The sequence below is a fragment of the Cadophora gregata genome (genome assembly GCF_030347475.1).
Source record: "Cadophora gregata isolate MNR1 chromosome Unknown scaffold_6, whole genome shotgun sequence".
Taxonomy (NCBI): domain Eukaryota; kingdom Fungi; phylum Ascomycota; class Leotiomycetes; order Helotiales; family Ploettnerulaceae; genus Cadophora; species Cadophora gregata.
This window is the reverse complement of record NW_026695929.1, coordinates 853,477-877,234: the sequence shown is the minus strand read 5'-3', so window position 1 is coordinate 877,234 and position 23,758 is coordinate 853,477. Positions and strand designations below refer to the sequence as shown.

At 48.0% G+C, this 23,758-nt stretch overlaps 10 protein-coding genes across 11 annotated transcripts; 5 read left to right on the top strand and 5 right to left on the bottom strand.

Annotated features, from left to right (window-relative positions):
• Window positions 1–294: 294 nt before the first annotated feature.
• ONS95_012124 (uncharacterized protein) lies at window positions 295–922 on the top strand (the record flags this gene model as incomplete). The annotated part of the gene is made up of 3 exons (XM_058505735.1): window positions 295–354; window positions 402–638; window positions 752–922. 3 exons carry the CDS (start codon window positions 295–297, stop codon window positions 920–922), a joined length of 468 nt encoding a protein of 155 aa, XP_058358258.1.
• A 295-nt stretch (window positions 923–1,217) lies between these two features.
• Window positions 1,218–2,294, bottom strand: ONS95_012123 (uncharacterized protein; the record flags this gene model as incomplete). The annotated part of the gene is made up of 2 exons (XM_058505734.1): window positions 1,218–2,056; window positions 2,105–2,294. 2 exons carry the CDS (start codon window positions 2,292–2,294, stop codon window positions 1,218–1,220), a joined length of 1,029 nt encoding a protein of 342 aa, XP_058358257.1.
• Window positions 2,295–2,884: 590 nt separating this feature from the next.
• On the bottom strand, window positions 2,885–5,400 carry ONS95_012122 (uncharacterized protein). Its single transcript, XM_058505733.1, has 8 exons — window positions 5,052–5,400; window positions 4,914–4,998; window positions 4,825–4,865; window positions 4,708–4,770; window positions 4,534–4,656; window positions 4,398–4,478; window positions 4,152–4,339; window positions 2,885–4,103 (listed from the first exon to the last, which is right to left on the bottom strand). Exons 1-8 carry the CDS (start codon window positions 5,145–5,147, stop codon window positions 3,872–3,874), a joined length of 909 nt encoding a protein of 302 aa, XP_058358256.1. The 5' UTR covers window positions 5,148–5,400; the 3' UTR covers window positions 2,885–3,871.
• A 42-nt stretch (window positions 5,401–5,442) lies between these two features.
• On the bottom strand, window positions 5,443–7,570 carry ONS95_012121 (uncharacterized protein). Of its 2 annotated transcripts, XM_058505732.1 has the most exons (5): window positions 7,377–7,570; window positions 6,946–7,302; window positions 6,877–6,895; window positions 6,228–6,833; window positions 5,443–6,182 (listed from the first exon to the last, which is right to left on the bottom strand). In XM_058505732.1, the coding sequence occupies exons 2-5, from the start codon at window positions 7,280–7,282 to the stop codon at window positions 6,062–6,064; spliced, it is 1,083 nt and encodes a 360-aa protein (XP_058358255.1). In that variant the 5' UTR covers window positions 7,283–7,302; window positions 7,377–7,570; the 3' UTR covers window positions 5,443–6,061. The 2 variants fall into 2 exon arrangements, with proteins under 2 accessions (XP_058358255.1, XP_058358254.1); XM_058505731.1 differs by having other exon boundaries at window positions 5,695–6,182; window positions 6,228–6,895; window positions 6,946–7,570.
• A 294-nt stretch (window positions 7,571–7,864) lies between these two features.
• Window positions 7,865–8,629, top strand: ONS95_012120 (uncharacterized protein; the record flags this gene model as incomplete). The annotated part of the gene is made up of 2 exons (XM_058505730.1): window positions 7,865–7,918; window positions 7,967–8,629. 2 exons carry the CDS (start codon window positions 7,865–7,867, stop codon window positions 8,627–8,629), a joined length of 717 nt encoding a protein of 238 aa, XP_058358253.1.
• A 578-nt stretch (window positions 8,630–9,207) lies between these two features.
• Window positions 9,208–10,228, top strand: ONS95_012119 (uncharacterized protein; the record flags this gene model as incomplete). The annotated part of the gene is made up of 2 exons (XM_058505729.1): window positions 9,208–9,820; window positions 9,870–10,228. The coding sequence occupies 2 exons, from the start codon at window positions 9,208–9,210 to the stop codon at window positions 10,226–10,228; spliced, it is 972 nt and encodes a 323-aa protein (XP_058358252.1).
• An 897-nt stretch (window positions 10,229–11,125) lies between these two features.
• On the bottom strand, window positions 11,126–11,611 carry ONS95_012118 (uncharacterized protein; the record flags this gene model as incomplete). Its single annotated transcript, XM_058505728.1, has 1 exon — window positions 11,126–11,611. One exon carries the CDS (start codon window positions 11,609–11,611, stop codon window positions 11,126–11,128), a length of 486 nt encoding a protein of 161 aa, XP_058358251.1.
• Window positions 11,612–13,159: 1,548 nt separating this feature from the next.
• Window positions 13,160–14,923, top strand: ONS95_012117 (uncharacterized protein; the record flags this gene model as incomplete). Its single annotated transcript, XM_058505727.1, has 3 exons — window positions 13,160–13,594; window positions 13,717–13,902; window positions 14,138–14,923. 3 exons carry the CDS (start codon window positions 13,160–13,162, stop codon window positions 14,921–14,923), a joined length of 1,407 nt encoding a protein of 468 aa, XP_058358250.1.
• A 2,972-nt stretch (window positions 14,924–17,895) lies between these two features.
• On the bottom strand, window positions 17,896–18,717 carry RIB7 (2,5-diamino-6-(ribosylamino)-4(3H)-pyrimidinone 5'-phosphate reductase; the record flags this gene model as incomplete). The annotated part of the gene is made up of 1 exon (XM_058505726.1): window positions 17,896–18,717. One exon carries the CDS (start codon window positions 18,715–18,717, stop codon window positions 17,896–17,898), a length of 822 nt encoding a protein of 273 aa, XP_058358249.1.
• Window positions 18,718–19,728: 1,011 nt separating this feature from the next.
• On the top strand, window positions 19,729–23,302 carry ONS95_012115 (uncharacterized protein; the record flags this gene model as incomplete). The annotated part of the gene is made up of 6 exons (XM_058505725.1): window positions 19,729–20,379; window positions 20,452–20,675; window positions 20,721–20,995; window positions 21,044–21,677; window positions 21,726–22,610; window positions 22,660–23,302. The coding sequence occupies 6 exons, from the start codon at window positions 19,729–19,731 to the stop codon at window positions 23,300–23,302; spliced, it is 3,312 nt and encodes a 1,103-aa protein (XP_058358248.1).
• Window positions 23,303–23,758: the final 456 nt, after the last annotated feature.

Sequence of the window (23,758 nt, the reverse complement as noted above, 5' to 3'; positions counted from 1 at the left end):
ACTCATGATCACAACATCAAGAAAATGGTTGATAATTCAGGCCGATAGAGTCAAAAAATTTGAAAACCAGAGCAACTTTGCCAAGTTTTTGGGCTTCAGAAACTCTGTCTACAATGTCTTGCTGATGACCCTGACTCCGGAGGACTTGGTCGGTGGGTATATATACAGATCGTTGAGCCTGGGTGTCTTTCTATTTTGTAAATGCAGCAAATTTCTCCCTTCCATCTTTCATTTTTGTCGCAGCCTCCCGAAATATTCAATTAAATAAACATACTTGAGTGTCAATTCATAAACATGCAACCTCAACTTCTCATCCTATATGTGGCAGTGGCCACCAATATCGCGGCATTTCCAGTACCTTACTCGAGTTCTGTATTAGATGATGACTGACAAGTATCCAGATTGGCTCTCACACCATCAGTTTTCCTGTTCTCTTGAACCGAGCACTTGCCAGCTACTCCCCACAGCTGAAATCTCGGATCATGGAAGTAGAGCAAAGAAGTAGCACCGACCCCGAGAAGCACGAGGCCGACGAGCAGAAGGACAGGGCATCGGCTGAAGAGAAAGAAAAGAAGGAGCAGGAAGCCAAGAAAAAGGCAGAGGCCGCCGAAAAGAAGGGAGATAGTGAGGAAGCGGCAGTCAGTAATTTGCTTTCCCAATTCCAGCTATTTGATAGAATTTCCTCTTTTCGAACGATTCACAAACAGAAATTCATGATGAGCGTATCAGAATGGTACTGATCATCGAACAGAAGCAGGAGCAGAAAGCGGAAGAGGAGGAAGGGAGAGAACAGACTGCCAAGAAGCATGCTGAGGCAGCTGAGAAGAAAGAGCAAGCTGCGAAGGCAAACGAGGAAAAAAAGGCAAATGAGGAGAAAAAGGCAAAAGAAAAGGAGAAGGAGGAGGAGGAGGAGGATTATTGAATACGAAAGAAAGCGGGACTTGATTGGGATGTGTACAGAGAGATAGATCGATTCATGGCTTTCACCGGGACTCGTCTTCCCTGGGAAGCAACGGATGCAAATATGTAGCAAAAGTTTGGCGGGGCAGATAGACTGATCAAGTTTCAAATATATCTCCGAACTGCAGCCATGAGCCAAGGCAGTGTTCGCTTGTTGGTAGTGAAAAAACGAGTGACCGTTCCATTCTCTCGGCCCGCCATCCTCTCTCTCCTCGAGCACTTGTTATGACCACCCCTACTGGCTGAGACTGATCTTATCAGACTGTTGAAGAAGGCCCGAGAACCCCATAATCTATCCTTAGACTCTCAACCATGACTCCGGCATTCTCAAATTGGAATACATCTGCAGCTGCCAGCGTTCCGAGCCATTTCGCATTAGTTTTGTTGGCGCAGTAGTCCGCCATGACATCCAAATACACCTTGAACGGAGCCCAACCATTTCCCTTGTTCTTGGCAGTGACCGGACCAAAGACGGCTGCGGCTCCGATGTCAGGGTCGTTGGTCGCACTTGTGTTGATCGCGTACTCGCAATTCCTCTTCAGGTCGAGGACGTATTCAAGCTGCGTGAGAACATCGGCGCGAGTACCGGATCGGCCAAGATGGCCACCAATGATATGCTTGAAGTCGTACTCCAGAATCTGATAATGCGAGCGAATGTATCCTGGAACATTTTTCGTCTGCCCTAGTAGTGCGAAGGGCGTCCAGCCCGGGTAGATGACATCCACCAGCATCAACACCTTCTGAACAGGAGCATAGATGAAGATGTTACCGATCAGGTGGTTCTCACCCTTGTAGGTAAGCTCCAGTGTTTGGTTTCCGACACAAAGAGTGTACGAGTTCTTGAAGGTGACTTTTGGGACTGGGCGATTTGGATCTGGCGTCAGGGTCAGGTATCGAGCAGTCTCATAATGTGAGATTGTGGTGACCTTATCACCAAACAGAGTGACTCCTCCGATATGGTCTGCATGAGCGTGGCTGTAGATCACATGTGTTATTGGAATTGAAGTCACATTTCCGATGGCCCAGAGAAGCATGTGGCCGATGGTAGGAGGGCAGTCAACAACGATGACCCCTTTGTTGGAGACAAGAAAGATAGCTTCTTGAGGATTAGCGTATATCATATATTGTTTGTGGAGCAGCGTACCTTGATAGTTGCCTTCGGTCACCATGTATGCGCCCTTCCCAAATGATTCTATGCCATATCCTCCTGGTCCAATGGGCAGACCTTTCGCCGAATCTGGAATTGGCGCAAATTGAGGAGCTCTATCAATGCCGCACCCCAGTAAGGTTGTAGCAAGATTCAAAAAAGACAGAATACCAAGTGACCAATTCATTTTGAGGTTGAGAGGAACTTTGCGAGGTCGCAAGAACAACTAGCCGTGAGTTGATTGCTCAAAGGTTGTGAGCTCCCGAGCTACTTTATATATCAATAGACGGTACACGGAATCCTCGGTTTTTTCCTACCATGACCTGTAGCCTACCATGACCTGTAGGTATTCCATGTCATGATGATTGAGCAAAAGCTGCATTCAATGCCTACTTGAAGTTGCACACGACCCACAAGTATCTGAAAGTAGAAAACGCTCTCTTGCTCATTACTGCAACTTTCAGCCCAAGCTCGGAGCTTCTGTCCACTCGATATCGGCACTTGCATATTTCGTGCAGCCCACTGTTGTTCTCGAGACATAATTCGTGGTGCTTGATTACCAATCCGCGAGCGTCAGGTTCAACGGCTGGTAGTTCCAAATCAGAATCTCGCTGTCAGATATATGTGTCAAGGGACCTGTGAGTATGAGTTGACTTCATATGGATAGAGAAGGAGACCTATGGTTGATTTTCTACTTCGGATGACGTTTGAAGGAGGGGAGCAAGGAGGACTTTAAGTTTCCGCCTTTCCGCCTTTCCGCCTTTCCGCCCAGAGATGGTAGTGTCAGCTCGTCACGTGGTAAACATTGGTTTCCTTCTCATTCTTTGAAATTTCCCTTTCCATTAAAACACATCGCAATTCTAGAGAAAATCCTAATACAGAACTCTGGCTACACGCTCAGGACCTCGAGAAAGTGGGGCTCAATGCTGTTTTTGCATCTTCATGACATCTTCAACTCGGTATCCGCAAGACATGGTGGACTGTCATTAACCAGTGATCAGACTATGCTGAAAATGGTTGCCCCATGCAAATGTATTAGCAGCTGAGTTGAACACTATAATGCCCAGTTTTAATCGCAGGACTCTGATAGTATCCAGAATGGAGCAAGGGTGACGCACACTACGTGAACAAGGTTGTGGAAAATCTATTGTACCTTTGAGCCAATGCCATCTAATAACTAAATATGGGCTACTGAGATTCTTGATATTCCAAGCACAGCGTCTCCATATCAGCAATGACACCGAAATAAGTCTCTCACAAGCGAGCCCTCGCTCTCGTCTCCTCTTCAAGAGCTTTCCGACTCTCCTCCATAACATCATAACTACACAGGTCAGCCTCAGCTGCACACACACAAACGATAAGATACGTTCGGAACTTACTCATACAAGAACTTCACATGCTCTTCTCCACTCCTAATACCCGTCTCCCATATCGGATGATTCCTTCCCCTTCTCTCCGCAAACTCCGCTTCCCGTCCAAACACAATCCCGCTCATGCTCATGACAGTGGCAGCCCTTTCCTTCCTCACCTTCTCATACAACCGCATTCTCTCATCCAAAGTTGAGAGCTTAAAGATGTCTTTGAAAAATACGGAAAGTGCGCCAACATCTTCGATCGTTTGAGAGCCACCTTGCCCGGTAGTGGGAAACATTGAGTGGGCGGCATCTCCTATGAGGAGGGCGCGATGACATATGAGATGCGGATGAGGTGTTGGGAAGTAAGAGAGTGTCAATTCGGAGATACTGCTGGCTTTCCTGTTCAGCGTTAGTTGAATTCTATGAGGATATGGAAGAATGGAAAGTTACTGTAGGGACGAGACAATGTTGGGATGATAATCTTTGAAGATGCTGAGCATCTTCGTTTTAGCCTTGTCAGGACCGAGTTCTGCCCTTTTAAGTCTCCCTCTTGATCTCGTAAAATTGAACGCAGCTTATTACCTGGAAATTTGTTGTCTTTATCAGGTACATATCCTCCCTCTAGATCCTGTAGCAGACCGCTGTTTATCCTGTCAGCTCGTATTCATCGACAAGAATCGATACCTTACTCTCTTCCCTCAAACCAGAACAGCGTTTTATTATCCTTTGTGAAAGTCGAAAAGGTATTCTTCGTCATCGACAGCATCTCCCGTCCTGGTTCGTCTAGCAAACGTTCAGTGGGGACAAGACAGCGGAATATTCTGTATCTGGCCTTGCGAAGTGTGTCCGCTTCTTCAAAAGCTGCTTTCACGACTGACTAGGAATTAATTTTTAGTAGAGTAGTTAGACGATGTAGGCGTCGAATTGGTACATACTCGCTCGCCGTCTGCTCCGACGATTAAATTGCACGAGTGAGACGATCCATCTGCTAGGTAGACTACGCCGAGTTCGACATCCTGTACTTTTATGTGAGAGTCACGGCCTAAGGATGGTAGAAGAGCTGAGGCTTACGACTGAAACTACTTCGCCCAGTAGCAGCGTTGCAGGTGCGCCTCCCGGGTTGTTCAGAGCCAAATGCTTCAGCTCCGTATGTATGTCAGGTCGATAGAAAGTCCTTGTTTGCGATCCCTCTACCTGAAATGTTTTTAATAACAAGTCTTTCTGTTTCATATTGGAGGAGCTCACATCATTGATTTTCGTCGTCAAGCTCGCTTTCTTCTCAAGTGTCGCGCCGTCGAAGGTCTCAATCTAGGAACTCGTCAGAATCTCATTGAAAGCTATACCTCGAGTATATGAACTCACGAACTCGCTGTCAACGCTCCGAGCCTTGCTGAAGTCAAAGTCTACCGTGATCAGGTTGGATCTACAGGTTCAGTTGGTCAGATGCGTACCGAAGGACTCGAGAACTCGTGTTGCATTCCACCCCATGATAATTATAAACCCCGCTTCTTGCTTGAGTTGAGATTTCTCGAAGACCTGAGATACAATCAGTGCTTCTGCCTCTTACTTGAGATATCTGAGAACTTTACAGTTACATTGTGACCAGCACGGCTCATGACAGTGGCGGCTGATAACCCTGCAATGCCAGCTCCAACCACAATAACGTTCAACTTAAGCGGTTCCATCTTGAACAAATAGCTCTTCGCAAAGAAACGATATGCAAGAAGCTATTACATAGAGCATGACCGAACAAAGCATTGAGGGAATTAGTTGAGTTAAGCATATTCTTGCTTGGCAATATTTCTTCTCAGCTCCGACCCGTTAAAGCACTCTGACTCAGCATACCCTGCCGAGACAAGGGCGCAGGTACGAAAGCTTAGATATACCAAAACACCAAAACAAATAACAGATGATTCATCGTTCGCCCTCCTGATCGAGATGCGAAGATCTGTGACTGATATTCCTGGTCACGGTTGTCGACCCGACCCCATCATTGCCCACGCGATGCAGATGTGCTGAGTAAGGTACAAGTGTGTTATGTAATATGGGGATTGAGGTGCTCAGATTAAGCTTGATTCCCGATCTGCTTACTCCACATTGTGCAGCTTAAGCTTGTTGTTTGGACGATAGGCGTTGTTTCCTGCCTCACGGTCGTCTGAGAATATGCGTAGTCAGCGAGGAGCCTCGACTAGGCCCCTGAAAGGTTATGTTCAGCAATGGGAAAGTCAGAAACAGGAACTGGCTTTACATTGAGATATGGGGACTAGGATTTTCTGCATGAATCTCACTTCAGGAACCAAGCAGAGGTAAGGAATCAGAACAAGACATAGGTATTGTACAGAGAGCGCAGAATCTGGGGGAAAAAGACAACGATATGCTATTGTAGCTGAGGTAGCTTGTTATAACTGTGGTAAATGTCCTAGGCCTTTTTGGTAGACCTCAACTTTGAGTTAGCCGTGTTCTGACGGCAAAGATCTTTTCATGAACAGTTTATCAAGGAAGGCGTTTGATCCCCAAATATGATTATTGCAATTTTGAAACCCTCTATGCTCAGTCTAAGATGGCTAACGTGAATAATGAGAATGGTCATTAACATGGCTTAGAGCTTGGCTTTCGATGCCGGAGCGGCCATCAGATGCTTATTGACTGGGGTGAGAGGTTCCTTGCCCTTAAGAACCGCATCGATATTCCTCATTGCGAGAGTTTCGAAACCAATATGCCTGATCATGTCAGTATAAGATCTTAGTTTGGAGGGAATAACGTACGTCTCTAGAGTTCCTCCAGCATTGTGAGATGTCAGGGTGACAAGCTTGGAAGCTTTGAGTCTCTCGTTGACTCTGGGCTCATTCTCATGCACATCCATCCCGACACCCACGAGACGTCCTTCGTCGACAGCATCGGCCACCGCCTCATCATCAACCAGCGACCCACGGGCAATATTGACAAGTCTAGACCCCATTTTGAAATGAGACAACCTTTCTTTCCCAATGAGTTTCTTCCCGTCGGGACTCGCAGGCGTTGCAATCACCACACAGTCACTGACGGCCAGCATGGCATTGAGGTCTGTAAAGAACTCTGCCTCAATCTCTGCCTCCTTTGCAGCATCTTTTCGAACAACATCATAGTACTTGATCTTCATGCCGAATGCGCGGTACGCTTTACGTGCAATCTCGTACCCGATATTACCGAGCCCGATAAGGCCAAGAACGTTGCCTCGAGGATTGTGAGAAAGAACTGCAGCATTCTCATGACAATTTTTGAACTCTTCGGGTGAGGCACGAGCGGCTGTCGTGCACCAAGTGAGATTCCGGAAAGTCGCTAGGATGAGAAAGGTGGCGAAGTCGGCAACAGATTCTGCTGATGCGGCGGCACTGGGCATGTTAGAGAGACATTTCGTATCTCCAAGCTGCTTACCTGTTACAGTAGAACATTCCTAATACAACTGTCAATATGATGATTTCAGTATAGGTGTCAGTTGCTTACCCCTTTCAGCCATAAGATCAACATCAGCCCAGTCGAAGCCCGCACCAGCTGAAGCAAATATCTTGCAAGATGATGGCACCAATGGCAATAGCTCTTTATCCCATCTTCCCATCTCGCCCCCTGTGTTCCAGAAAGGCCTAAAGATGGCAGAGAAATTACCCCATCGGTTTTCCTTCAGACCCTTCATGAACTCATCTCGCTGACGCTCCTCTGTTGAGGGTCGAACAACGACGAAATCTTTTGAAAAGGTATCGAAGAAATCTGTGTTCCACTTGACAGGATCTCCAATGTGAAGCACAATGGGCTTATTGCCAGTCTGCTGTGTTCGAGATGCCATGATGCAGTGTGGAGTGACTTCTGTACAAGAGCGGTGAGAAATGTTAATAATCAAAGCACGCAGTTGCGAGACTCTCGAGTCGCTGGGATGTTACCGAAATTTATATGGAAGGGCGAGAAGAACGTCGAAGAGAAGTTGGTGCAATAAATGGATTGCAGTATGCTTCTCACACGACATGTTAAGGCGTTTGACGGCTGAGAACGAGAGACGGTTGCCGTCACTTGGTTGGTCGCAATCTCGGAGATAGTTCGCGATAGTGAGATAGAACTGCAACTAAATACCTTTACAGTAATTCCATGGCGCTCAGGATGCGGGGATAATTGCCAACTTTGGAGATCGCTTGGTAGCGGCCGCCCCGCCGCCCCGCCGCTCCGCCTCCCCACATCCCCCGGGACCCTCTTGCCCTGACTCCTGAGTCCTGAGGAAGACTGGATCGATGCCGAGGCTGGGGATGTCATGAACTGACGATGAAGCACTCGTTGCCATTGCCATTGCCATTGCCATTGCCACAAGCAAAGCTTCGCTTCGCACTCAACGTCAGCAACTTGACAGCATTCAATCAAGACTTAAGCCTCAGTAACGATGTCTGCCGCCGAGGCAGTGAAGACAGGAGTTCCAACTCTCCATCACCTGAATGTTGGTCAGCCTTGCTGTTTGGGAACCCAGCTAACTGAATGCCTCCAGAACTCCCAATCGCAACGCATCCTCTGGCTTCTCGAAGAGCTCGCAATCGAATACAAGCTCGAGTACAAAGTAGTTCTGTACTCCCGTGGTGCCAAGGATAAGAGAGCTCCGAAAGAACTGGAGTCCATCCACCCACTCGGTCGATCACCAACACTCGTAACTGCGGACGGGCGAATTCTGATCGAGAGCTTGACAATAACAACCTACCTTCTGAAGACATACGATGCGCGTGGGAGATTTGCAGCAGATGATTGGATACGGGACGACACATTACGGTCTTTCGCTGGTGCGACTTTATTTCCTCTCGCGAGTTTGGAGATGCTGTTTGACATCGCGGAGAAGAACACACCATGGCCATTCAGCTTTATCATGAAACGTGTGAAGAAGGGCTTTGATAACTTCTTCTCGAATGCGGAATTCAAGAAGAATCTGGTATATTTGGAGGGCGAGCTGGGAGATGCCGAATGGTTTAATGGAAAAGAACTTGGCGGCGCGGATTTCGTAATGAGCTGGCCCATGGACGTCATTGTTATTAGGAAATATGCCAATCTGGAAAAGGACTATCCGAAGCTACATGCGTGGAGGAATAGGGTGCATGAAAGACCGGCTTGGAAGCAGGCATTGGAGAAGGGTAGCGGGTATGATATAGAGCAGCTGGGTTGAAGGACAAGTGGATGACAGCAGATTCTATGTCATGGGAATCCCACATTCCCAGCTGCAACAAAACGACGATTTACGAGACGATCCAATCTCGATACATGTCTCAGAATACCACAGAGATGGGAAACTCTCAGCAGGAGAAACAATCGTTCAGCTGGCAGCGGTACATACTGTTCAATGTGGATATATTTATGGATATGATACGAACCTGGCGGGTGAAAATGTTCTTCGATCTTCCATCGTCACCCAACTCAAATAGTACAACCTTCACAGCGCTTTATCTCTTCCCATTCTGTTCGCCATCACAACGATCCGTTTGCTTCCCATTTACGTCACAATTACATTGCCCATATCTACACAACCCTTAACATGAGTTCAAGATCATTCTCCACCCCTGACGGAGTCTGTATCGACCATCTTATGGCATTCATCTTCTATTCATAGAGGTGAGGTGGGGTGTTTCTTCCCCACCACTGCGCTGACAAACTCTTGGCACATTTGATAATCGCCTCGAATTCGAGAAGAGTAATCCTGAACAACTCTTGACCGAATTTAATTTTATCTTACTATATTTTCGAGTTATGAGTTCTCTTCATGGTCGCTGTTTGATACCCCTCATCGACATTTCACCATTCCTATCATCAACATCCCTTGGCGAATCAAGGGAACATGTCATCCAAGAAGTCCGTTCTGCTTGTCAACAATTCGGATTTTTCGAGTTGGTTGGACATGGAATCCCTGTGGCACTCCAAAGAAAAGTTCTTCTCTGTGCCGAACGACTTTTCGACCTCCCACTCGAACAGAAACAAGCCATGTCAATGAGCAACAGTCCCGGCCTGAGCAAACGTGGTTATGAAGCCATGGGCGGACAAGTGCTCGATAAGAAACCCGACTCAAAAGAAGGCTTCTATGTTGGTGTCGAGATTCCAACTGATGATCCGAGATGCGGTGACTTCAGTATGGGACCCAATTTCTGGCCAGACACATTAAGTGATGAGGATTTAAGGGAGCCAGTGATGCGGTATCATGCCGAAGGCGTGAGGGTCCACGAGACCTTGTTACGAATCATGGCTATGGCATTGCCGTATGGAGACGATGTCTTTGATGCTCTCATGACTGATCCGGTGGCCAATATCAAGTTGTTACATTATCCTCCTAATCCAATTTCATCTGCCGAGGATGCACCTATTGGAGGTCAGTACAATCGTCAAATTCTCTATTATTGAAGCTAAGTACGCCACAGCTGGCACACACTCAGATTTTGGAAGCATTACGATCCTCCTCCAACAACCAAATCATCACGGTCTCGAAGCTTTGCATCCCACCACCAAAACTTGGATCCGCATCCCCGCTCAGGAAGATGTGCTCATAGTAAACATCGGCGACTTGCTTCAAATATGGACGAAAGGCTTTTTCAAGAGTCCGTTACACAGAGCTATTAACGCCAGTCCCCATCATCGATACAGTGTCCCATTCTTCTATCATGGAAACCTGGGTACGAAGCTGAGCCCACTGGATGGCAGCGGAGATGGGACAGAAGAGACGGCTGGTGAGCATATTGCCGGAAAGCTCTTGAGAAGTTTTGGGGATCTCAAAGATTGAATTCCAATTCGGTTTCCATTGTCTCAAAGCTTGGTATCATATGTTTGCCTTCCACGTCACTTTTCTCTTATTACAGCTACAACGCATTTTACGACCTGTTGAGAAACGAACCCAACATCTTGTCTTAGCAACTAGGGTCATGACCCGGCCCTTCTACCAGTTGACCATGTTCCACACCAGTGAGGCGCTAGATCAACTACGTCCGCAGTCCTTCAGTTTCATCCAGTCTATCACTCAACTGCTCCATTGTAAATCAGACGCGATGTTCGTACATACCAACTGGCTGTCTCCCATCTCAAGATTGTCGACTATGGTGAATGTTTTGGAGAGACTGTGGGGTACGGAAGAGAAGTCTCGGGGGTCTTCATTCACGGGATATTGAGGCTAGTGCTTGGGGATCTCTTAATATTACCTTATGCAATGTAGAGACAAGATTTTATGATTGGGATATATGCTTCCAAGCCAGGATGATAGTAGGCTATATTTTAGAAGCTCGCAGATTGAGGGCTACGGGACCAACGAGAGCCATTCAATTGTGGCGAGTTGTGCTGTCAGTTGTATAGTTGAAGGTATCTTAGACTGGTGCAATTGGATTCGAGCGTTTTGAGAAACAACGTCCATATCATATGCCTTTCAATATAATGTCTAGGTAAGATAATGTGAATACGACGTCACGCCAAGCTGAGCTTGGTTGAGGACTAGCGCGAGTTGCAAGCGAGCATCATTACTTCCACGACACAACCTGACAGCTAACCACAAACTTACCTCTTTCAAAACGACCAACTGTACCTCACCGCCTCTATCCTCCCAGTATCATGCCTCCTACTTGTCGTTCCATTCCACCGATCTCGTGAGCTTGCGGCTGGCTCTGCAAGTCCGTTCTTGGAGCTTCCACAATTAATTGACCATGCCCTTTACGAGCACTGACGTGTAACAAGTCATTCGAGGGGGTGGGGACAGCTTATAGATCTCCTCGATAGCCTCTTTCGATACTTCCCACGTGGAATGTAACTGTCTATTCGGCACTTCCCTGGGACGAACACAGGGTTGCTGTATGTCACGTGGACCAACCACCACGATCGACGGATTGTCGAGTGAAAAGAGCCAGGGTGCCTCTTGGAGCCAGCTGTATGAATTCGATACATCACGGATATACTGTTCCTTGTCTCCAGTGGTAGAACTCCTTCCGCTGACCTGCCTCTCACTTTTCCCACTATTGACTTCTGAAAACATGCAGCTTCCGCGACTGTATTGGCTGCAGGCTTTATCAAGACGTCCCGCAAAAACCTCCTCAGTTTTGCTCTCGCGCAATCTCCAAACGCCACTTCCCTCTCCGAAGATGCCTCGTCCGAAAGCCAGCTCTGAGAGGGTACCACAACTCATTGTCTGTCCTGTCAAGATGTCTTCAGACACCTCTAGGCAAAACCGATCGAAAGTCGGGCGTGTTGCGAAGTCATGCCGAGGTTATCGTTTGCATATCTGGCCATCTGATCCAATCGTATGGCATAGACCTTCCTGCCGTATCTTGGTTTGATATCTGCCTAGGGTATGCTATCGCCGCCACCAGTAGACGCCAACTACCAGCAACTCGCCGACTCAAGTGAGAGTGACTATCTCAGGTACGGCAAGAGGTATACTGAATTGTTTCCGGATACTTCTTGTCAATGGAGAGGTTCTCCTCGACCTGTATCATGTTCAGTCGGTGCGCGTGCAGACTGAAGAGGATGCTGGCTGTTGAGTTTCCCTTGATCAGTGGGGACCAGTGTACTCGTCACAATTGAGGCTATGGGACTTATTACGCCCATCATCTGTCAAAAGGTAGCTAGAGGCTGGCTCCATGACCTTGAGGGAAGGAATTGATGTGGCCTGAACTGAAGGTGATCTTCGATCGATCGCTTGCAGTAATAAGCGCAGCATTGATAGTATCGTATTGGTCTGACATGGGAGTGCACCTCTCTTAAGCTCAATTTGATACCTGACCCAACTGGTGAGAAGCTGCAAGGCCCTTGAGCTATGTTTATGTCGGCCAACATGAAGATGTCCCAGCCAAGTGGACGAGGTGATGAGAAACCCTGTCGCTGACAGACGAAGTCCCAAACGATACTTCTGGCAGGTATCACCTGCAGATTATCCTCAAACAACCTGCTTAGATGATCAGAGCCTGAAGAAGCTTGGTAGCCCCGAAAGATGTGGTTGGGCTTTTCACGTTTGCCAGGGTGTCTCATCTATCATGCCCGGCTAATCAGCATCACACGCTCCTCGATGTGGAAGGAGCGACTGCACTAAATATTGTCATCGTATACTCTCCCTATCTTGTTGATTGTCGTTCATGTCATTAACATTTACATTTATTTCTAGCCCTGTTTTACTATTGTTCAATTCCTGTTGCGATTCTTCTTTCAATCCTCCATCAACAGCATACAGAGCAGTTTTCACATGGCAGAGACCATTCAGTCCTTGTCAAACCTGTTTTTCAGTGCCAGAGCTTCGATTCAGTCTCTGCAGGTTGCCTGCACAACGGTGCCGAAGATATGCTCGCAAGAGCTTCCTTGACACTTACACATTCTACTTAAGTCGTCCCTATACACTGTTCCCTAACGCATCTTGGTACACAAGTGCTTCAACGTGCTATTTATTGTTCATCTTACCTGATACTTTCGTTTTATGCGCTGCTAGTATTCCCCATTACCGAACCAAGATGGTATTTTAATACTTGCTAGCATTCAAACACTGTCAGTAGATGTACTGCTCATCCTAAACGAGCATGCAGTCTCCAATGCTGATCTTCTGGTAGTAGACATTGGGCTGCCTTTGATTTGGTGTTTATTAGCAAGAGTGACGGCGGTTTCCGCTGAGCACATGCCAGGCCGGACCCCATTTGACTAAACAACACCGCAACCAAAAGTCACGATGCCCTCCGACCAATAATACATGAGATTTTGCTTCCTCCGTCATCCAACCTCATTCAAGAATAGCTATGCTACATCTGACTTTGGTACCGCACTAACAAGTAGCGTCCTTCTCGCATACAAGAAGGCTGCTGGCCCCCCAGATTCTGCGAATCTCTCCTTCTCCTCTTCTCATCTTTTTATCATGTCTTCTTGCCTTGGTATGAAGCTCATCCGAGTTGCTCCTGGTTTAGCCACCCAGGCATCTCAATTTATTTCTTCAAACAGAGCTCTTCGCCCAGAGCCAATCCGGACTCGCTCGACGAGATCTCGGATACCTGTTCTCTCACAAAGGAACAAATCTTCATCGACTGTCGCCCTCCCAGCGACGTCGCCCACTCTTTCTCGGAAACCAATTTCGGTTCCAGCCTCTGCTTCTCGCAAGACAGAGGACTCAATCTTGAAACATGTTGAGCGTGTAAGTCTCTCTCTGATTCTGATCGCTCGAATCGACGCAATCCCAATTATTGAGGTCGCTGTCGCCGATTTGTTGTCATCGTCGCCCCGGTCGCAGAATTCTGGCTGATTGCGACCGTACAGCTTCGAAAGGTTCAGGCCGCCAAGTCCACCTACAAGACCTCAACATTCAAGACAGCGTCGAAGGTTGCCCAACCAAGACCTGTCTCTCGACCAGCTTCTCGTGTTCCTTCTTCCACTCATTCAACTGTGTCATCATCATCGTCGGTCGCCCGGACTGACTCTTCTATCGATGCACACATCCAAAGGGTAAGTTCTCTATTCTGTCTACTCCTACTACATCTTGCAACACAGCAGATCCTATAAGTACTGCATAGGATCGCAAATGGCTTGAACGAGATATTGCGATGAGTCTCTCCAGCTCACCGTCGCTCTTTCCTCATCCCTTAACCATCATGAACAATCACGTGTAGCAAAATGTCACATGATGAACCACGTGTGACAACAACCACTTATCAATTCAAGGCTAATTCAGTATCTCTAGATCACCAAAGCAAGAGAGAGTCGCCCAAACTCTTCTCGGTCATCACCTGCGACATCACGGAGAGTGACACCCACTCAGCCTCTTCTTATCACAAAGAAGATGGTTTCGGCGAACGTCGACCTCACCACGGTTGACTCCAAACTCGCTGAACTCTCTGTCGCACCTTCACCAGCCCAGGCCAGAAAGCCCTCGGTGCCTGGAAAGCCTTCTTGCCTGAAGAAAGCTACAGCTGGGAAGTCAACAAAGTCTGTTCACTTTGTTGAATATGGCGGATGGCTCAACCATTACATTCGGGTCTTTATCTCGGACTCAGCTCCGAATTCATTCATTCCTGACCCTCGAAGCCTTGATTACACATCGCTTCGGCCACCGCCAAAAACGGAGGATAGTTGTACCAATTACAAACTCCAGTCATCATCCTTAGAGATATGCTGGCCTCCGGAACATAGGGAACCCTCTTTCATCGGGTATCCTGGTGCACCCCCATCATCCTGCCTCGCTTGTCGAGACGCAGCATCCAAGGGAACACCACACACTCGTTCGCATGCCAACATGCAATCACTCTTTTGCAAGGACTGCATGGATACGCCAGCCCGGCGGCCATTCTTCACTCCAGCAATTGAAATCGGAGACGACGATGACGGGTGCTCCAACTGCCAAGGACCCCACCATCGCTCTCCAGAAACCTGCCAGATCTTCACTTCGGCCTACAAGTCGAATGTGAACTGGCTCTACAGTCATTACCCAGAACGATGGCCCGAACTTGACGCAATCCTGGAGTCTTAGCACTTCTGTCAAAACTTATTGCGATCTCATCATCGGCCAACCACACTCTTTCATCCACAATCATACATCTACATTCGCTATATATTGTCACTCCTTTGACAATGCCGCTCATTACCTCACATTCTCTCCTCGTGTCTCCTGACACCCACATTCACTTCATCGCCTACGTGACGGCATCCAATCATTCAGGCTTCCATTTTGTCCATCTGCAGCTCCTCAGGTAAGCATTTCTCGCACCTTCAATTCCCAAAAGAAATTCACAAGCTGATATATTGATAGGTGGGTGGCCTCCGGCGTGGGGTAGCTTATCAGAGGGCACCAGTCAGATGTTGACCTTCGACTTCTTCCCAGTTACGTCTGCAGCTCCTCAGGTAAGCTGTGTCCTTTCCTTGGAAGTCGGGAAGACCTTATACTGATGTTCATAGGTGGGTGGCCTCCGGCGTGGGGTAGCCTATCAGAGGGCCTTGGTCAGGCGTCGACATTCGACGGGACCTCACACCTTTCTACCACATTCATTTACACACCTCACACTCGCTCTCCCCTTTACACTCGCTCTCCCCTTACACTCGCTTTCACCTCACACTCGCTTTCCAAATCCGGGCAGTCATTCAGTCTTTACCAATACTTTCATGGTAACTTCCAACCTGACACTCTGTGTCACTTACATTCATTTTCTTGGGTTCGATGGCAAGATCCCACTTTGGCACTCCGTGTCAACCACATTCTTTACTCGTTTCTATGGTACCTCGTGTATCGTTCCACTCATTACACCTTCCACTCTTTCGGGAGTTGGTCCTTAGGCAAGACCTTCTTCATCAATCTCGATCATTACCTCAACAATCTTTTTCCAGCAGGGGCTTCTCTTGGTTTCCCGGCGTTCACACTGGTTCCACTCATTTTCATCCAAAAGTCTTATGGGCAAGACTTAGGATCCAACCTTGACTTTACGTCAACCACATTCGCTTTCGACGTTCTTTACCTTCAACTGTCTTTACCTTTCGACGGTCTTTACTTCACCGGTCTTTACCTCTCGACGTTCGTTCCCTCAACATTCTCTATCGTCGACATTTGTCAACTTCCATCTGGTCTTGGGCATGGCCAGTTCTATTCTCATCACCTGACTTTGCGGTCAATTTCGATCTCTACACCCACATTCCTTTCATCACTTGGCATCACAGTCATTTCTCTCACACACACCTCCCTTTCTTTTACTGGTCTGGGTGAGCAGACCACTCTTGTGTACCACATTCATTACCCTACTATCCTTACGGTATCACATACTGGATTTGCTTCGGCTTTCCGTTCTTTCCAATATCTCTCACGGCTTCTCGAAGCCTATTCATTCATTTATTTCTTGGCACAACCACTCTCTTTCGCAGTACTCCTTGGGAAAGGGTCTGCATCCTTCGATGTCCGACAACCACAATCACAATCATCAACCTCATGATCCAATTTCCGTCGGCTATCCGGGGGATTTGGCAAGTTTCCTAGGTCTTATACCTTGGGGGAATTGGAGGATTGGGGGGCTTAGGAGGGGAGGTCTTGTTTTGCTGGTGGACAGGTAAGGTGGATTACCGGCCGTTGGCCTAAGGGTATCCCCTTCATCTGCGACATTCACTGTAGCAGAGTCTCCCAAGTAAGCATGATGTTGTTTTTGTGGTTGTCTGCTAATTTTAGTGCTTTTGGAATGGATATATGCTGATAACAGGGCTTTTGACTTTTGTATGCTGGCTAACATTCTATAGAATGCCTACCTGAGAACTGCCTTCCCGTTGGCGGTGGGCGTGAGTAGCTGTGATTGACTTTTTCTCCAGTGAAACTAAAGTTCTCATTCCTAATTTTTCCCCGGTGGTGTCGTAAGAGATTGGTCACAGTTGGGCATCGAATTGAAGGGGTTAGGTGTCATTGCCGTCTTCCTTTGAGCCGCAACATGTACATAGTCCATCTCTAATTGATAACCGTTGATGCGATTTCTCAATTTTCATTCCTGCGTAAACATTGCAGATGCTGTCGCTACATTCTATCAACCGCCAACACGCCCCAGGACCAGGATCCCCAGAATCATAGCCATATTTGATCCCATGAAAATCGTAGTGTAACGTTGAATCGAGACAAGAGTCTTCTATAATGACAGCTGCGACATGGATAAACGCTTGTCTTCAACATGCCATGATATCGAAATCACATGGTTTGGGACACGTGACAGTGTATTCTGCCATTGCTTTCCAGGCAAGAGGAAGGACATTTCTCCGCAGTTTATAGTTCATATATCTTCCTGACTTGAGTATTCGATACTAGACCAAATGCACGCAATCGGTGCAAGCTCACAAAGACAACAAGAATGCCGAACAGTGCCTCGGGCTCAGTGCATGGCATCCGCGCAGTAGGACAAGGCTATCGAAATTCATCAGGAAGGCTATACATCCGAGGTCTCGGTGAAGCAATGCTATCACGGTGCAACTCTGCCTTGCTGGTAGCCTCGTTCCACAGCCATAAGACAGAGTCACAATGACTGTCACATGAAGGGCATGGATTACAAAACGGCCTCTCCGATTGCCTTTTTTTGCGTAAGGCAATAGATGTAATTAACGGGATAAAGATGTAAGAGCTGGGTGAAATAGCTGTTCACTTTGTTGGCCCTCGGTGAGTGAGGTCCAAAGTGATGGTTGTGTAACCCACCTTCTGAGCTGTGATCCTTGCGCACAACCCAGGCATCGAAACTGATGTGGTGGTCACTGGAGCCCCGAGATGCCCAATTGCAAGAGATAAAAAAGTAGAGAATAATCAGACCGCAGGAGAGCTGAAAAGCAAACGCATGTAAGATGAAAAATGAACCAACAAGGACTGTACGAAACAAATCCCGGAAAGTAAGAAGTCAAACTTTGCATCGGACTCTCACGTCAGCCTTTGATATGTGGAGAAGCTCTTCCCTTTCAAGACACCGGCGGACTGACATTTGATAGAAGGAAAGTTTAAGGGTCTCTAAAATTTCCACACAGTACTACATCCTCTCCAAGTGGATACCACTGGACATGCCTCAGTCTTGTACTAGTAATTGCTCTGCCCTCCTCAACCCTTCTAGGAGGCGAAACAACAACACCTCCTACTCCTAGCCATGTTGGTGCAATAGTAACAATAACTGAGTTGACGATTGAGGAGTTTCCAGGAACAAGGAGGTCGTTTATAACAGCCGCGCCGCCTTCAATCATAACACTCTGCAACCCTTCTACTTTTAAAGCTCGGAGAATATCTCTCCATTCTAGCTTCCCACTGCACAGTGGCAGTTTAATAAACTTACCGCCAGCTTTCTCCAAAGTCTCAGCTTGTCTAACAGGCGGGTTTGACAGCGTAGTAATAATATACGGCGCTCTCCCTTTACCCTCTCTTGCTAGCTGGAATATTTTGCTGGTTTCTGTAAAGTCCCAGCGCGCATGCGGATCGATGATAATAGGCTGCGGCTGTCCGACTAAACCCTCACTTCCATACCCACCGACGCCCTCTATACGACAGTTCAGTCCAGGATTATCTGCCACAGCTGTACCAACACCAACAAGTATTGCATCGTGTTGTGAACGAAGGTAATGGGTCATTGCCTTTGATTGAGGGCCGGAGAGTACAGTCTGGGCTCCTGGGGAGAGAGCGAGCTGGGAGTCAAGAGATGTTGCGAATGTGACTGTCGTGAAAGGGTATAGACAGTCGCCTGGCTGTGCTTGGTCGGCAGATGGGAGATATGATGCGAGGAATGTCCTGCTTGCTGCTGGGAAGTGCAAGACGTCCTGATGGACATCAGACATGGCAGCGTTGTCTGCGGATGGAGATTTGAGGTATAAGTATTGTATTGCGATGCGATGCGATGCTGTGTCGACTCTTGCGCGCCTTTATTATTTTCTGTTCCTAGGCTGACGAGAGGGATTCAGCGTCGTCGACCCTGGAGCCTGGGCGGTCGTGTCGTTCCTGGCGCCAGCTGAAAATGCCCCTCCATGCCCCTCCATGCCCTTCCATGCCCCCTCCATGCCCCTCCATGCCCTCCCGCACGCCTCCCTTCCGCTTCTCCTGCTACCTTACAGTAGCCCACGCACGCTTCACCGTCTCCGCCTCTGCCTCTCACAACACCATCCTCCATCGATTATCGTGCCACCGTGCCACCGTTGCATTGTACCCAGCATCCACCGTTCATCCGGGCTTGCATAAGTCGCATTCATCCACTCAGACTCGCAATGCAGCTTCACTGATCCGGGGCGCCCTTGACCATCCCCAGCCCCGTGATTGGGTGCTGGCGTATGCAGCCGCGGGCCAGCTACAGTACTGCGGGAGATCTATCCAGAACCGCTCAGCCTTAGCCTCAGCCCGCCTCGTTGCTTTTGGTGAAGGCCCTCCTGCTCACAGTTTCGCGCCTAGTGGCATGCATATAAGATCTGTGGCTCTCGCTCTCCCCTCTGTCTTCATACGTCTGTTTTGCTCTGATACTCCTTCCTCCTCCCACTTTGTCTTTGCCGTTGTCGGAAATCTGTTTACCTTGCTGTCCTGCGTCACATCCATACCTCACCACAGTGCTTCTCCATTGAGCTGTGCCTGCCTTGTTGATTGAGCGATTATTATTACGGCCTCATTGACTTCCTAGATCGGCTTCATTTACGAAGTCTGGGACTGCCGAAGTCGGTCGATCAGTACACGTGTGATCAATCTGCTGAATTCACCCCTCTACGAGCGTCCATAGACTTCTACCCTGTTACACTCTCTCCCCATCAACTTCATCTCCAAGAAGAAGATACCCCCAAAGGTAACGTCAGAGGCCATCAATCATCATGGCATCAAACAAAACCACCGTCGATACCTCAAGTACCGAGCATGGAACATGGCGAAAGGAGCTAGAAGCCAACCTTGAGACCGCCAGACAACTCATCAGCAAATCCTTCTCACCCCTCTCGGAAACTCCATACGTCCCATCCAATGACCCAGATAAGAAGACAATGACTTCCCTTCTGACCGATCTCAGCAAAATTGGCTTCAAGGATGTCGAGACCCTGCTCACATTGTTCAGCTCCGAGGTCAAGGGCCAGCAAGATGATGACAAGCTCATTCTCGAACATCTGGTGGCTCTTTTGGCAAAGTTGAATGACAACTCAAAGATTTCGACGCAACTTACCGGAAACTTCATCAGTGGTCTTTGGAATGCTCTTCCTCATCCTCCCATGACCAGTCTTGGCACCAAATACAAGTACCGAGCGGCCGATGGATCTCACAACAATATTCACAATCCTCAACTTGGAGCGGCAAATACACCATATGCCAGAAGTGCAAAACCCTCCATTCTCCAGAATATCGCCCTCCCTGATCCTGCAGCCATCTTTGACAGTTTGATGGTCCGCGGAGACACTTTCACACCCCACCCAAACAAGATCTCTAGCATGCTCTTCTACCTGGCCACCATCATCATTCACGACATTTTCCGAACTGTACGTTCGCAGTCTTCTATTTCTTCTTCTATATATAATTCTGATCTTCCCCCCAATACTAACACATCGAAGGATCATGATGATTTCAATAATTCCATGACCAGTTCGTATCTTGATCTTGCTCCACTGTATGGAAGCAATCAAGATGAGCAAAACACCGTCCGAACATTCAAGAATGGACTCCTCAAGCCTGACTGTTTCTCTGAGAAGAGACTTTTGGGGTTTCCTCCCGGAGTTGGTGTCATGGTGATTATGTTCAATAGGTTCCACAATTATGTCGTCACTCAGCTTGCTGCGTAAGTCTCCCAAATCACTTAATTTCATAGTCTTACGAATGAAAGTATCAATGAGAACGGCCGTTTCGCAAAACCGAAGGACGATGATCCAAAGAAGAAGTGGGATGATTATGACAACGATCTGTTCCAGACAGGTCGCCTCATTACTTGTGGTCTCTACGTCAACTGCATTCTCAAGGATTATGTCAGAACCATTCTGAGCTTGAATCGCACTGACACGAAATGGGATCTTGATCCGAGAACGGAGGAGGGTAAGACTTTGTTCAAGACGCCTACAGCCGAGGGATGTGGCAACCAGGTATCGGCAGAGTTCAATCTGAGTAAGTTTTGTGACCCCATGAGTTGAGATAGCTACTGACAATTCCTAGTTTACAGATGGCATTCGGCTGTCTCCGAAAAGGATGACAAATGGACTCAAGATATCTACACCAAGATGTTCCCCGGAAAGAAGCCAGAAGATGTCAGCCTTGGCCAACTGCTCGGTGCTCTTCGTGCCATGGAAGCAAACACCCCAAAGGATCCATTTGAACGACCATTCGCAGGTCTGAAGCGCCAAGCCGACGGCACGTTCAATGATGACGAGCTGGTCAAGATCCTGCAGTCTTCTGTAGAAGACGTTGCGGGATCCTTCGGTGCTAACCGTGTACCCAAGATTCTGAAGTCTGTGGAAATCCTCGGCATAATTCAAGCACGATCCTGGAATATTGCGTCCTTGAACGAGTTCAGAGAGTTCGCTGGACTCAAGAAGCATGCTACATTCGAGGACATCAACCCCGATCCTAAGGTAGCTGAAAAGTTGAAGAATCTTTACGATCATCCAGACTACGTTGAGCTGTATCCTGGTCTTGTTGCAGAGAAGGCCAAGCCGCCCATGAGCCCAGGCTCGGGTCTATGCGTTAACTTCACGACCTCGTACGCAATTCTATCGGATGCTGTAGGTTTGGTGAGAGGTGATCGATTCTACACAACTGATTACACGCCGCGAAATCTGACCAATTGGGGGTAACGTGTTCTCCCATTGACTCGTTATTGATATTCTAACCATGACAGATACAATGAAGTACAATTCGATCGTGCTGTTGATGATGGTTGTGTATTCTACAAGCTCATCCTCCGCGCTTTCCCTAAGCATTTCAAGGGAGACTCTATCTATGCGCACTACCCGCTCGTCATTCCAGAAGAAAACTTGGTTATCATGAAATCACTCAACCGAGCCGACAAATACAACTGGGAAAAACCATCCCGAGCTCCAGAGACAGTCGTTGTCAAGTCGTACACCGCGGCGAAAAATATTCTTGGTGATAAAGTAAACTGGAAGGTAACCGCCGGTGATGGTATACAATACATGACCAGCCAGCCGAAGAAGGCCAATGGGGCCGACTTTGCCTTGTCAGGCGACAGTCCTGTTAACGAGTCGTCCCGAAACCTCATCAAGAAAGGTCTTTATCCCAAAGATTGGCAATCGGAAGTCAAGAAGTTCTACGAGCAGACCACTACTGAACTTCTCGAGGAGTACAGCTTCAAAGTACCCGGCAAGAACGCGTACCAAGTTGATATCGTCCGTGATATTGCGAACCTCGTCAGTGCTAGATTTGCAGCATCAGTCTTCAGCTTGCCTATCAAAACTGAGGAGTCGCCAAGAGGCATCTACACGGAACAGGAGCTGTACCAAGTTCTGGCTTTGTGCTCAATCAACATTTCTCACAATAGTGATGTAACCAAGAGTTTCCAGATTAGAGAGGCAGCACATCTGCTTGCGCAACAGTTGGGCGACTTGGTACTGCTCAACGCGGAAGCCATCTCCGCTACCGGTTTCCTCGCTGACGTACTCGCGAAGCTCCATCAACATACTGCTCTGACCGATTATGGAACTCACATGATCCAACGATTGTTGGATAGCAAGATCTCCATCAAAGATGTGGTATGGTCACACATGTAAGCTTTATCCTGCTCCTACTCCGAATTATCATACTGACGTTCTCAGTCTCCCAACGGCAGCATCCATGACCGCAAACCAATCCCAAATCTTCTCTGAAGCACTTGACTACTACCTTGGTGAAGGCGCCGAATACATTCCCAAGATCTATAAACTCTCCAAAGCCAACACCAAAGAAGCTGACGACCTCATCACCCGCTACTTCCTCGAAGGTGCTCGCCTCCGCTCCACAGTTCGTCTCTCCCGAAACTTCAAGCCCGCCTATCCCGCAACCACAAAAGTCGACATCGCAGACGGCTCATCAACCATCAATATCCCTGCCAACGGTCGTGTCTTAGTAGATATCAAATTTGCCTCCCAAGACGCATCTGCCTTCCCCGATCCCACAGCTGTCCGTCTCGACCGCCCTCTCGAGTCATACTTGGCCTACGGATATGGGCCTCACCAATGCGTAGGCATGGATGCCAGTCTCACGGCTATGACTGCTATGTTCAAGATTGTGTTTGGCTTGAAAGGATTGGGACGTGTAGTTGGTAGTGCGCCGGGTGGTGCGTGGTATAGAGGTGCTGAGAGTCGGGGAGAGCTGAAGAGAGTTCCGGGTCCGTATGGAGCAACGTTGTACATGACGCCTGATCAGACGAGTTTCTTCCCGTTCCCGACGACGATGAAGGTCCAGTGGGATGCAGAGTAGATGGGTGTAAGTTGTACATTTGTGGATATTTGTGGTGGCTTTGACTTGCTTCTTTGAAGATTGGTATAAGTGGGGTGGAAGGAAAGGATGGATATGAAAGTTTATGGAGGTTTGAATTTTGACTTTGCGAAATTAGCCAGTCGGCTTGGAACGCAATTGCTGTTCGAAACTGTCTATCCCTCATCAACATCACTCACAATTATCACCTGTCAATCCTTCTTCTCAACCTCTCCAATCCCCTCACCGCTAAGTATCTCTTCTTCCAAGTCTAGTAAATCACCAACTCTGGCTATAGAATCCCCATTCTTTGACCCAGCTTACTAACCCACAACACAACCGTTTCTCCACCATCGCGTACCTGTCTCGCCTGTCCAAACAAACCTATCCCAATCAGGAAGGTGGGGTCAAACTCCCAGGGTCCAAAGTCTTGGACAGTCTTGTCGCCAAGCGATTTCT

What these genes read in the sequence shown, in the direction of transcription:
- ONS95_012122 (XM_058505733.1), bottom strand. Translation starts at nt 5,147, where the DNA reads ATGGAACCGCTTAAGTTGAACGTTATTGTGGTTGGAGCTGGCATTGCA. An exon ending in GTGCTGGTCACAATGTAACT is followed by an intron (nt 4,999 to 5,051) that starts GTAAAGTTCTCA and finishes ATTGTATCTCAG; the next exon opens with GTCTTCGAGAAATCTCAACT. An exon ending in ACGAGTTCTCGAGTCCTTCG is followed by an intron (nt 4,866 to 4,913) that starts GTACGCATCTGA and finishes TGATCACGGTAG; the next exon opens with ACTTTGACTTCAGCAAGGCT.
- ONS95_012121 (XM_058505732.1), bottom strand. Translation starts at nt 7,282, where the DNA reads ATGGCATCTCGAACACAGCAGACTGGCAATAAGCCCATTGTGCTTCAC. An exon ending in GCTGGAGGAACTCTAGAGAC is followed by an intron (nt 6,183 to 6,227) that starts GTACGTTATTCC and finishes TGACATGATCAG; the next exon opens with GCATATTGGTTTCGAAACTC.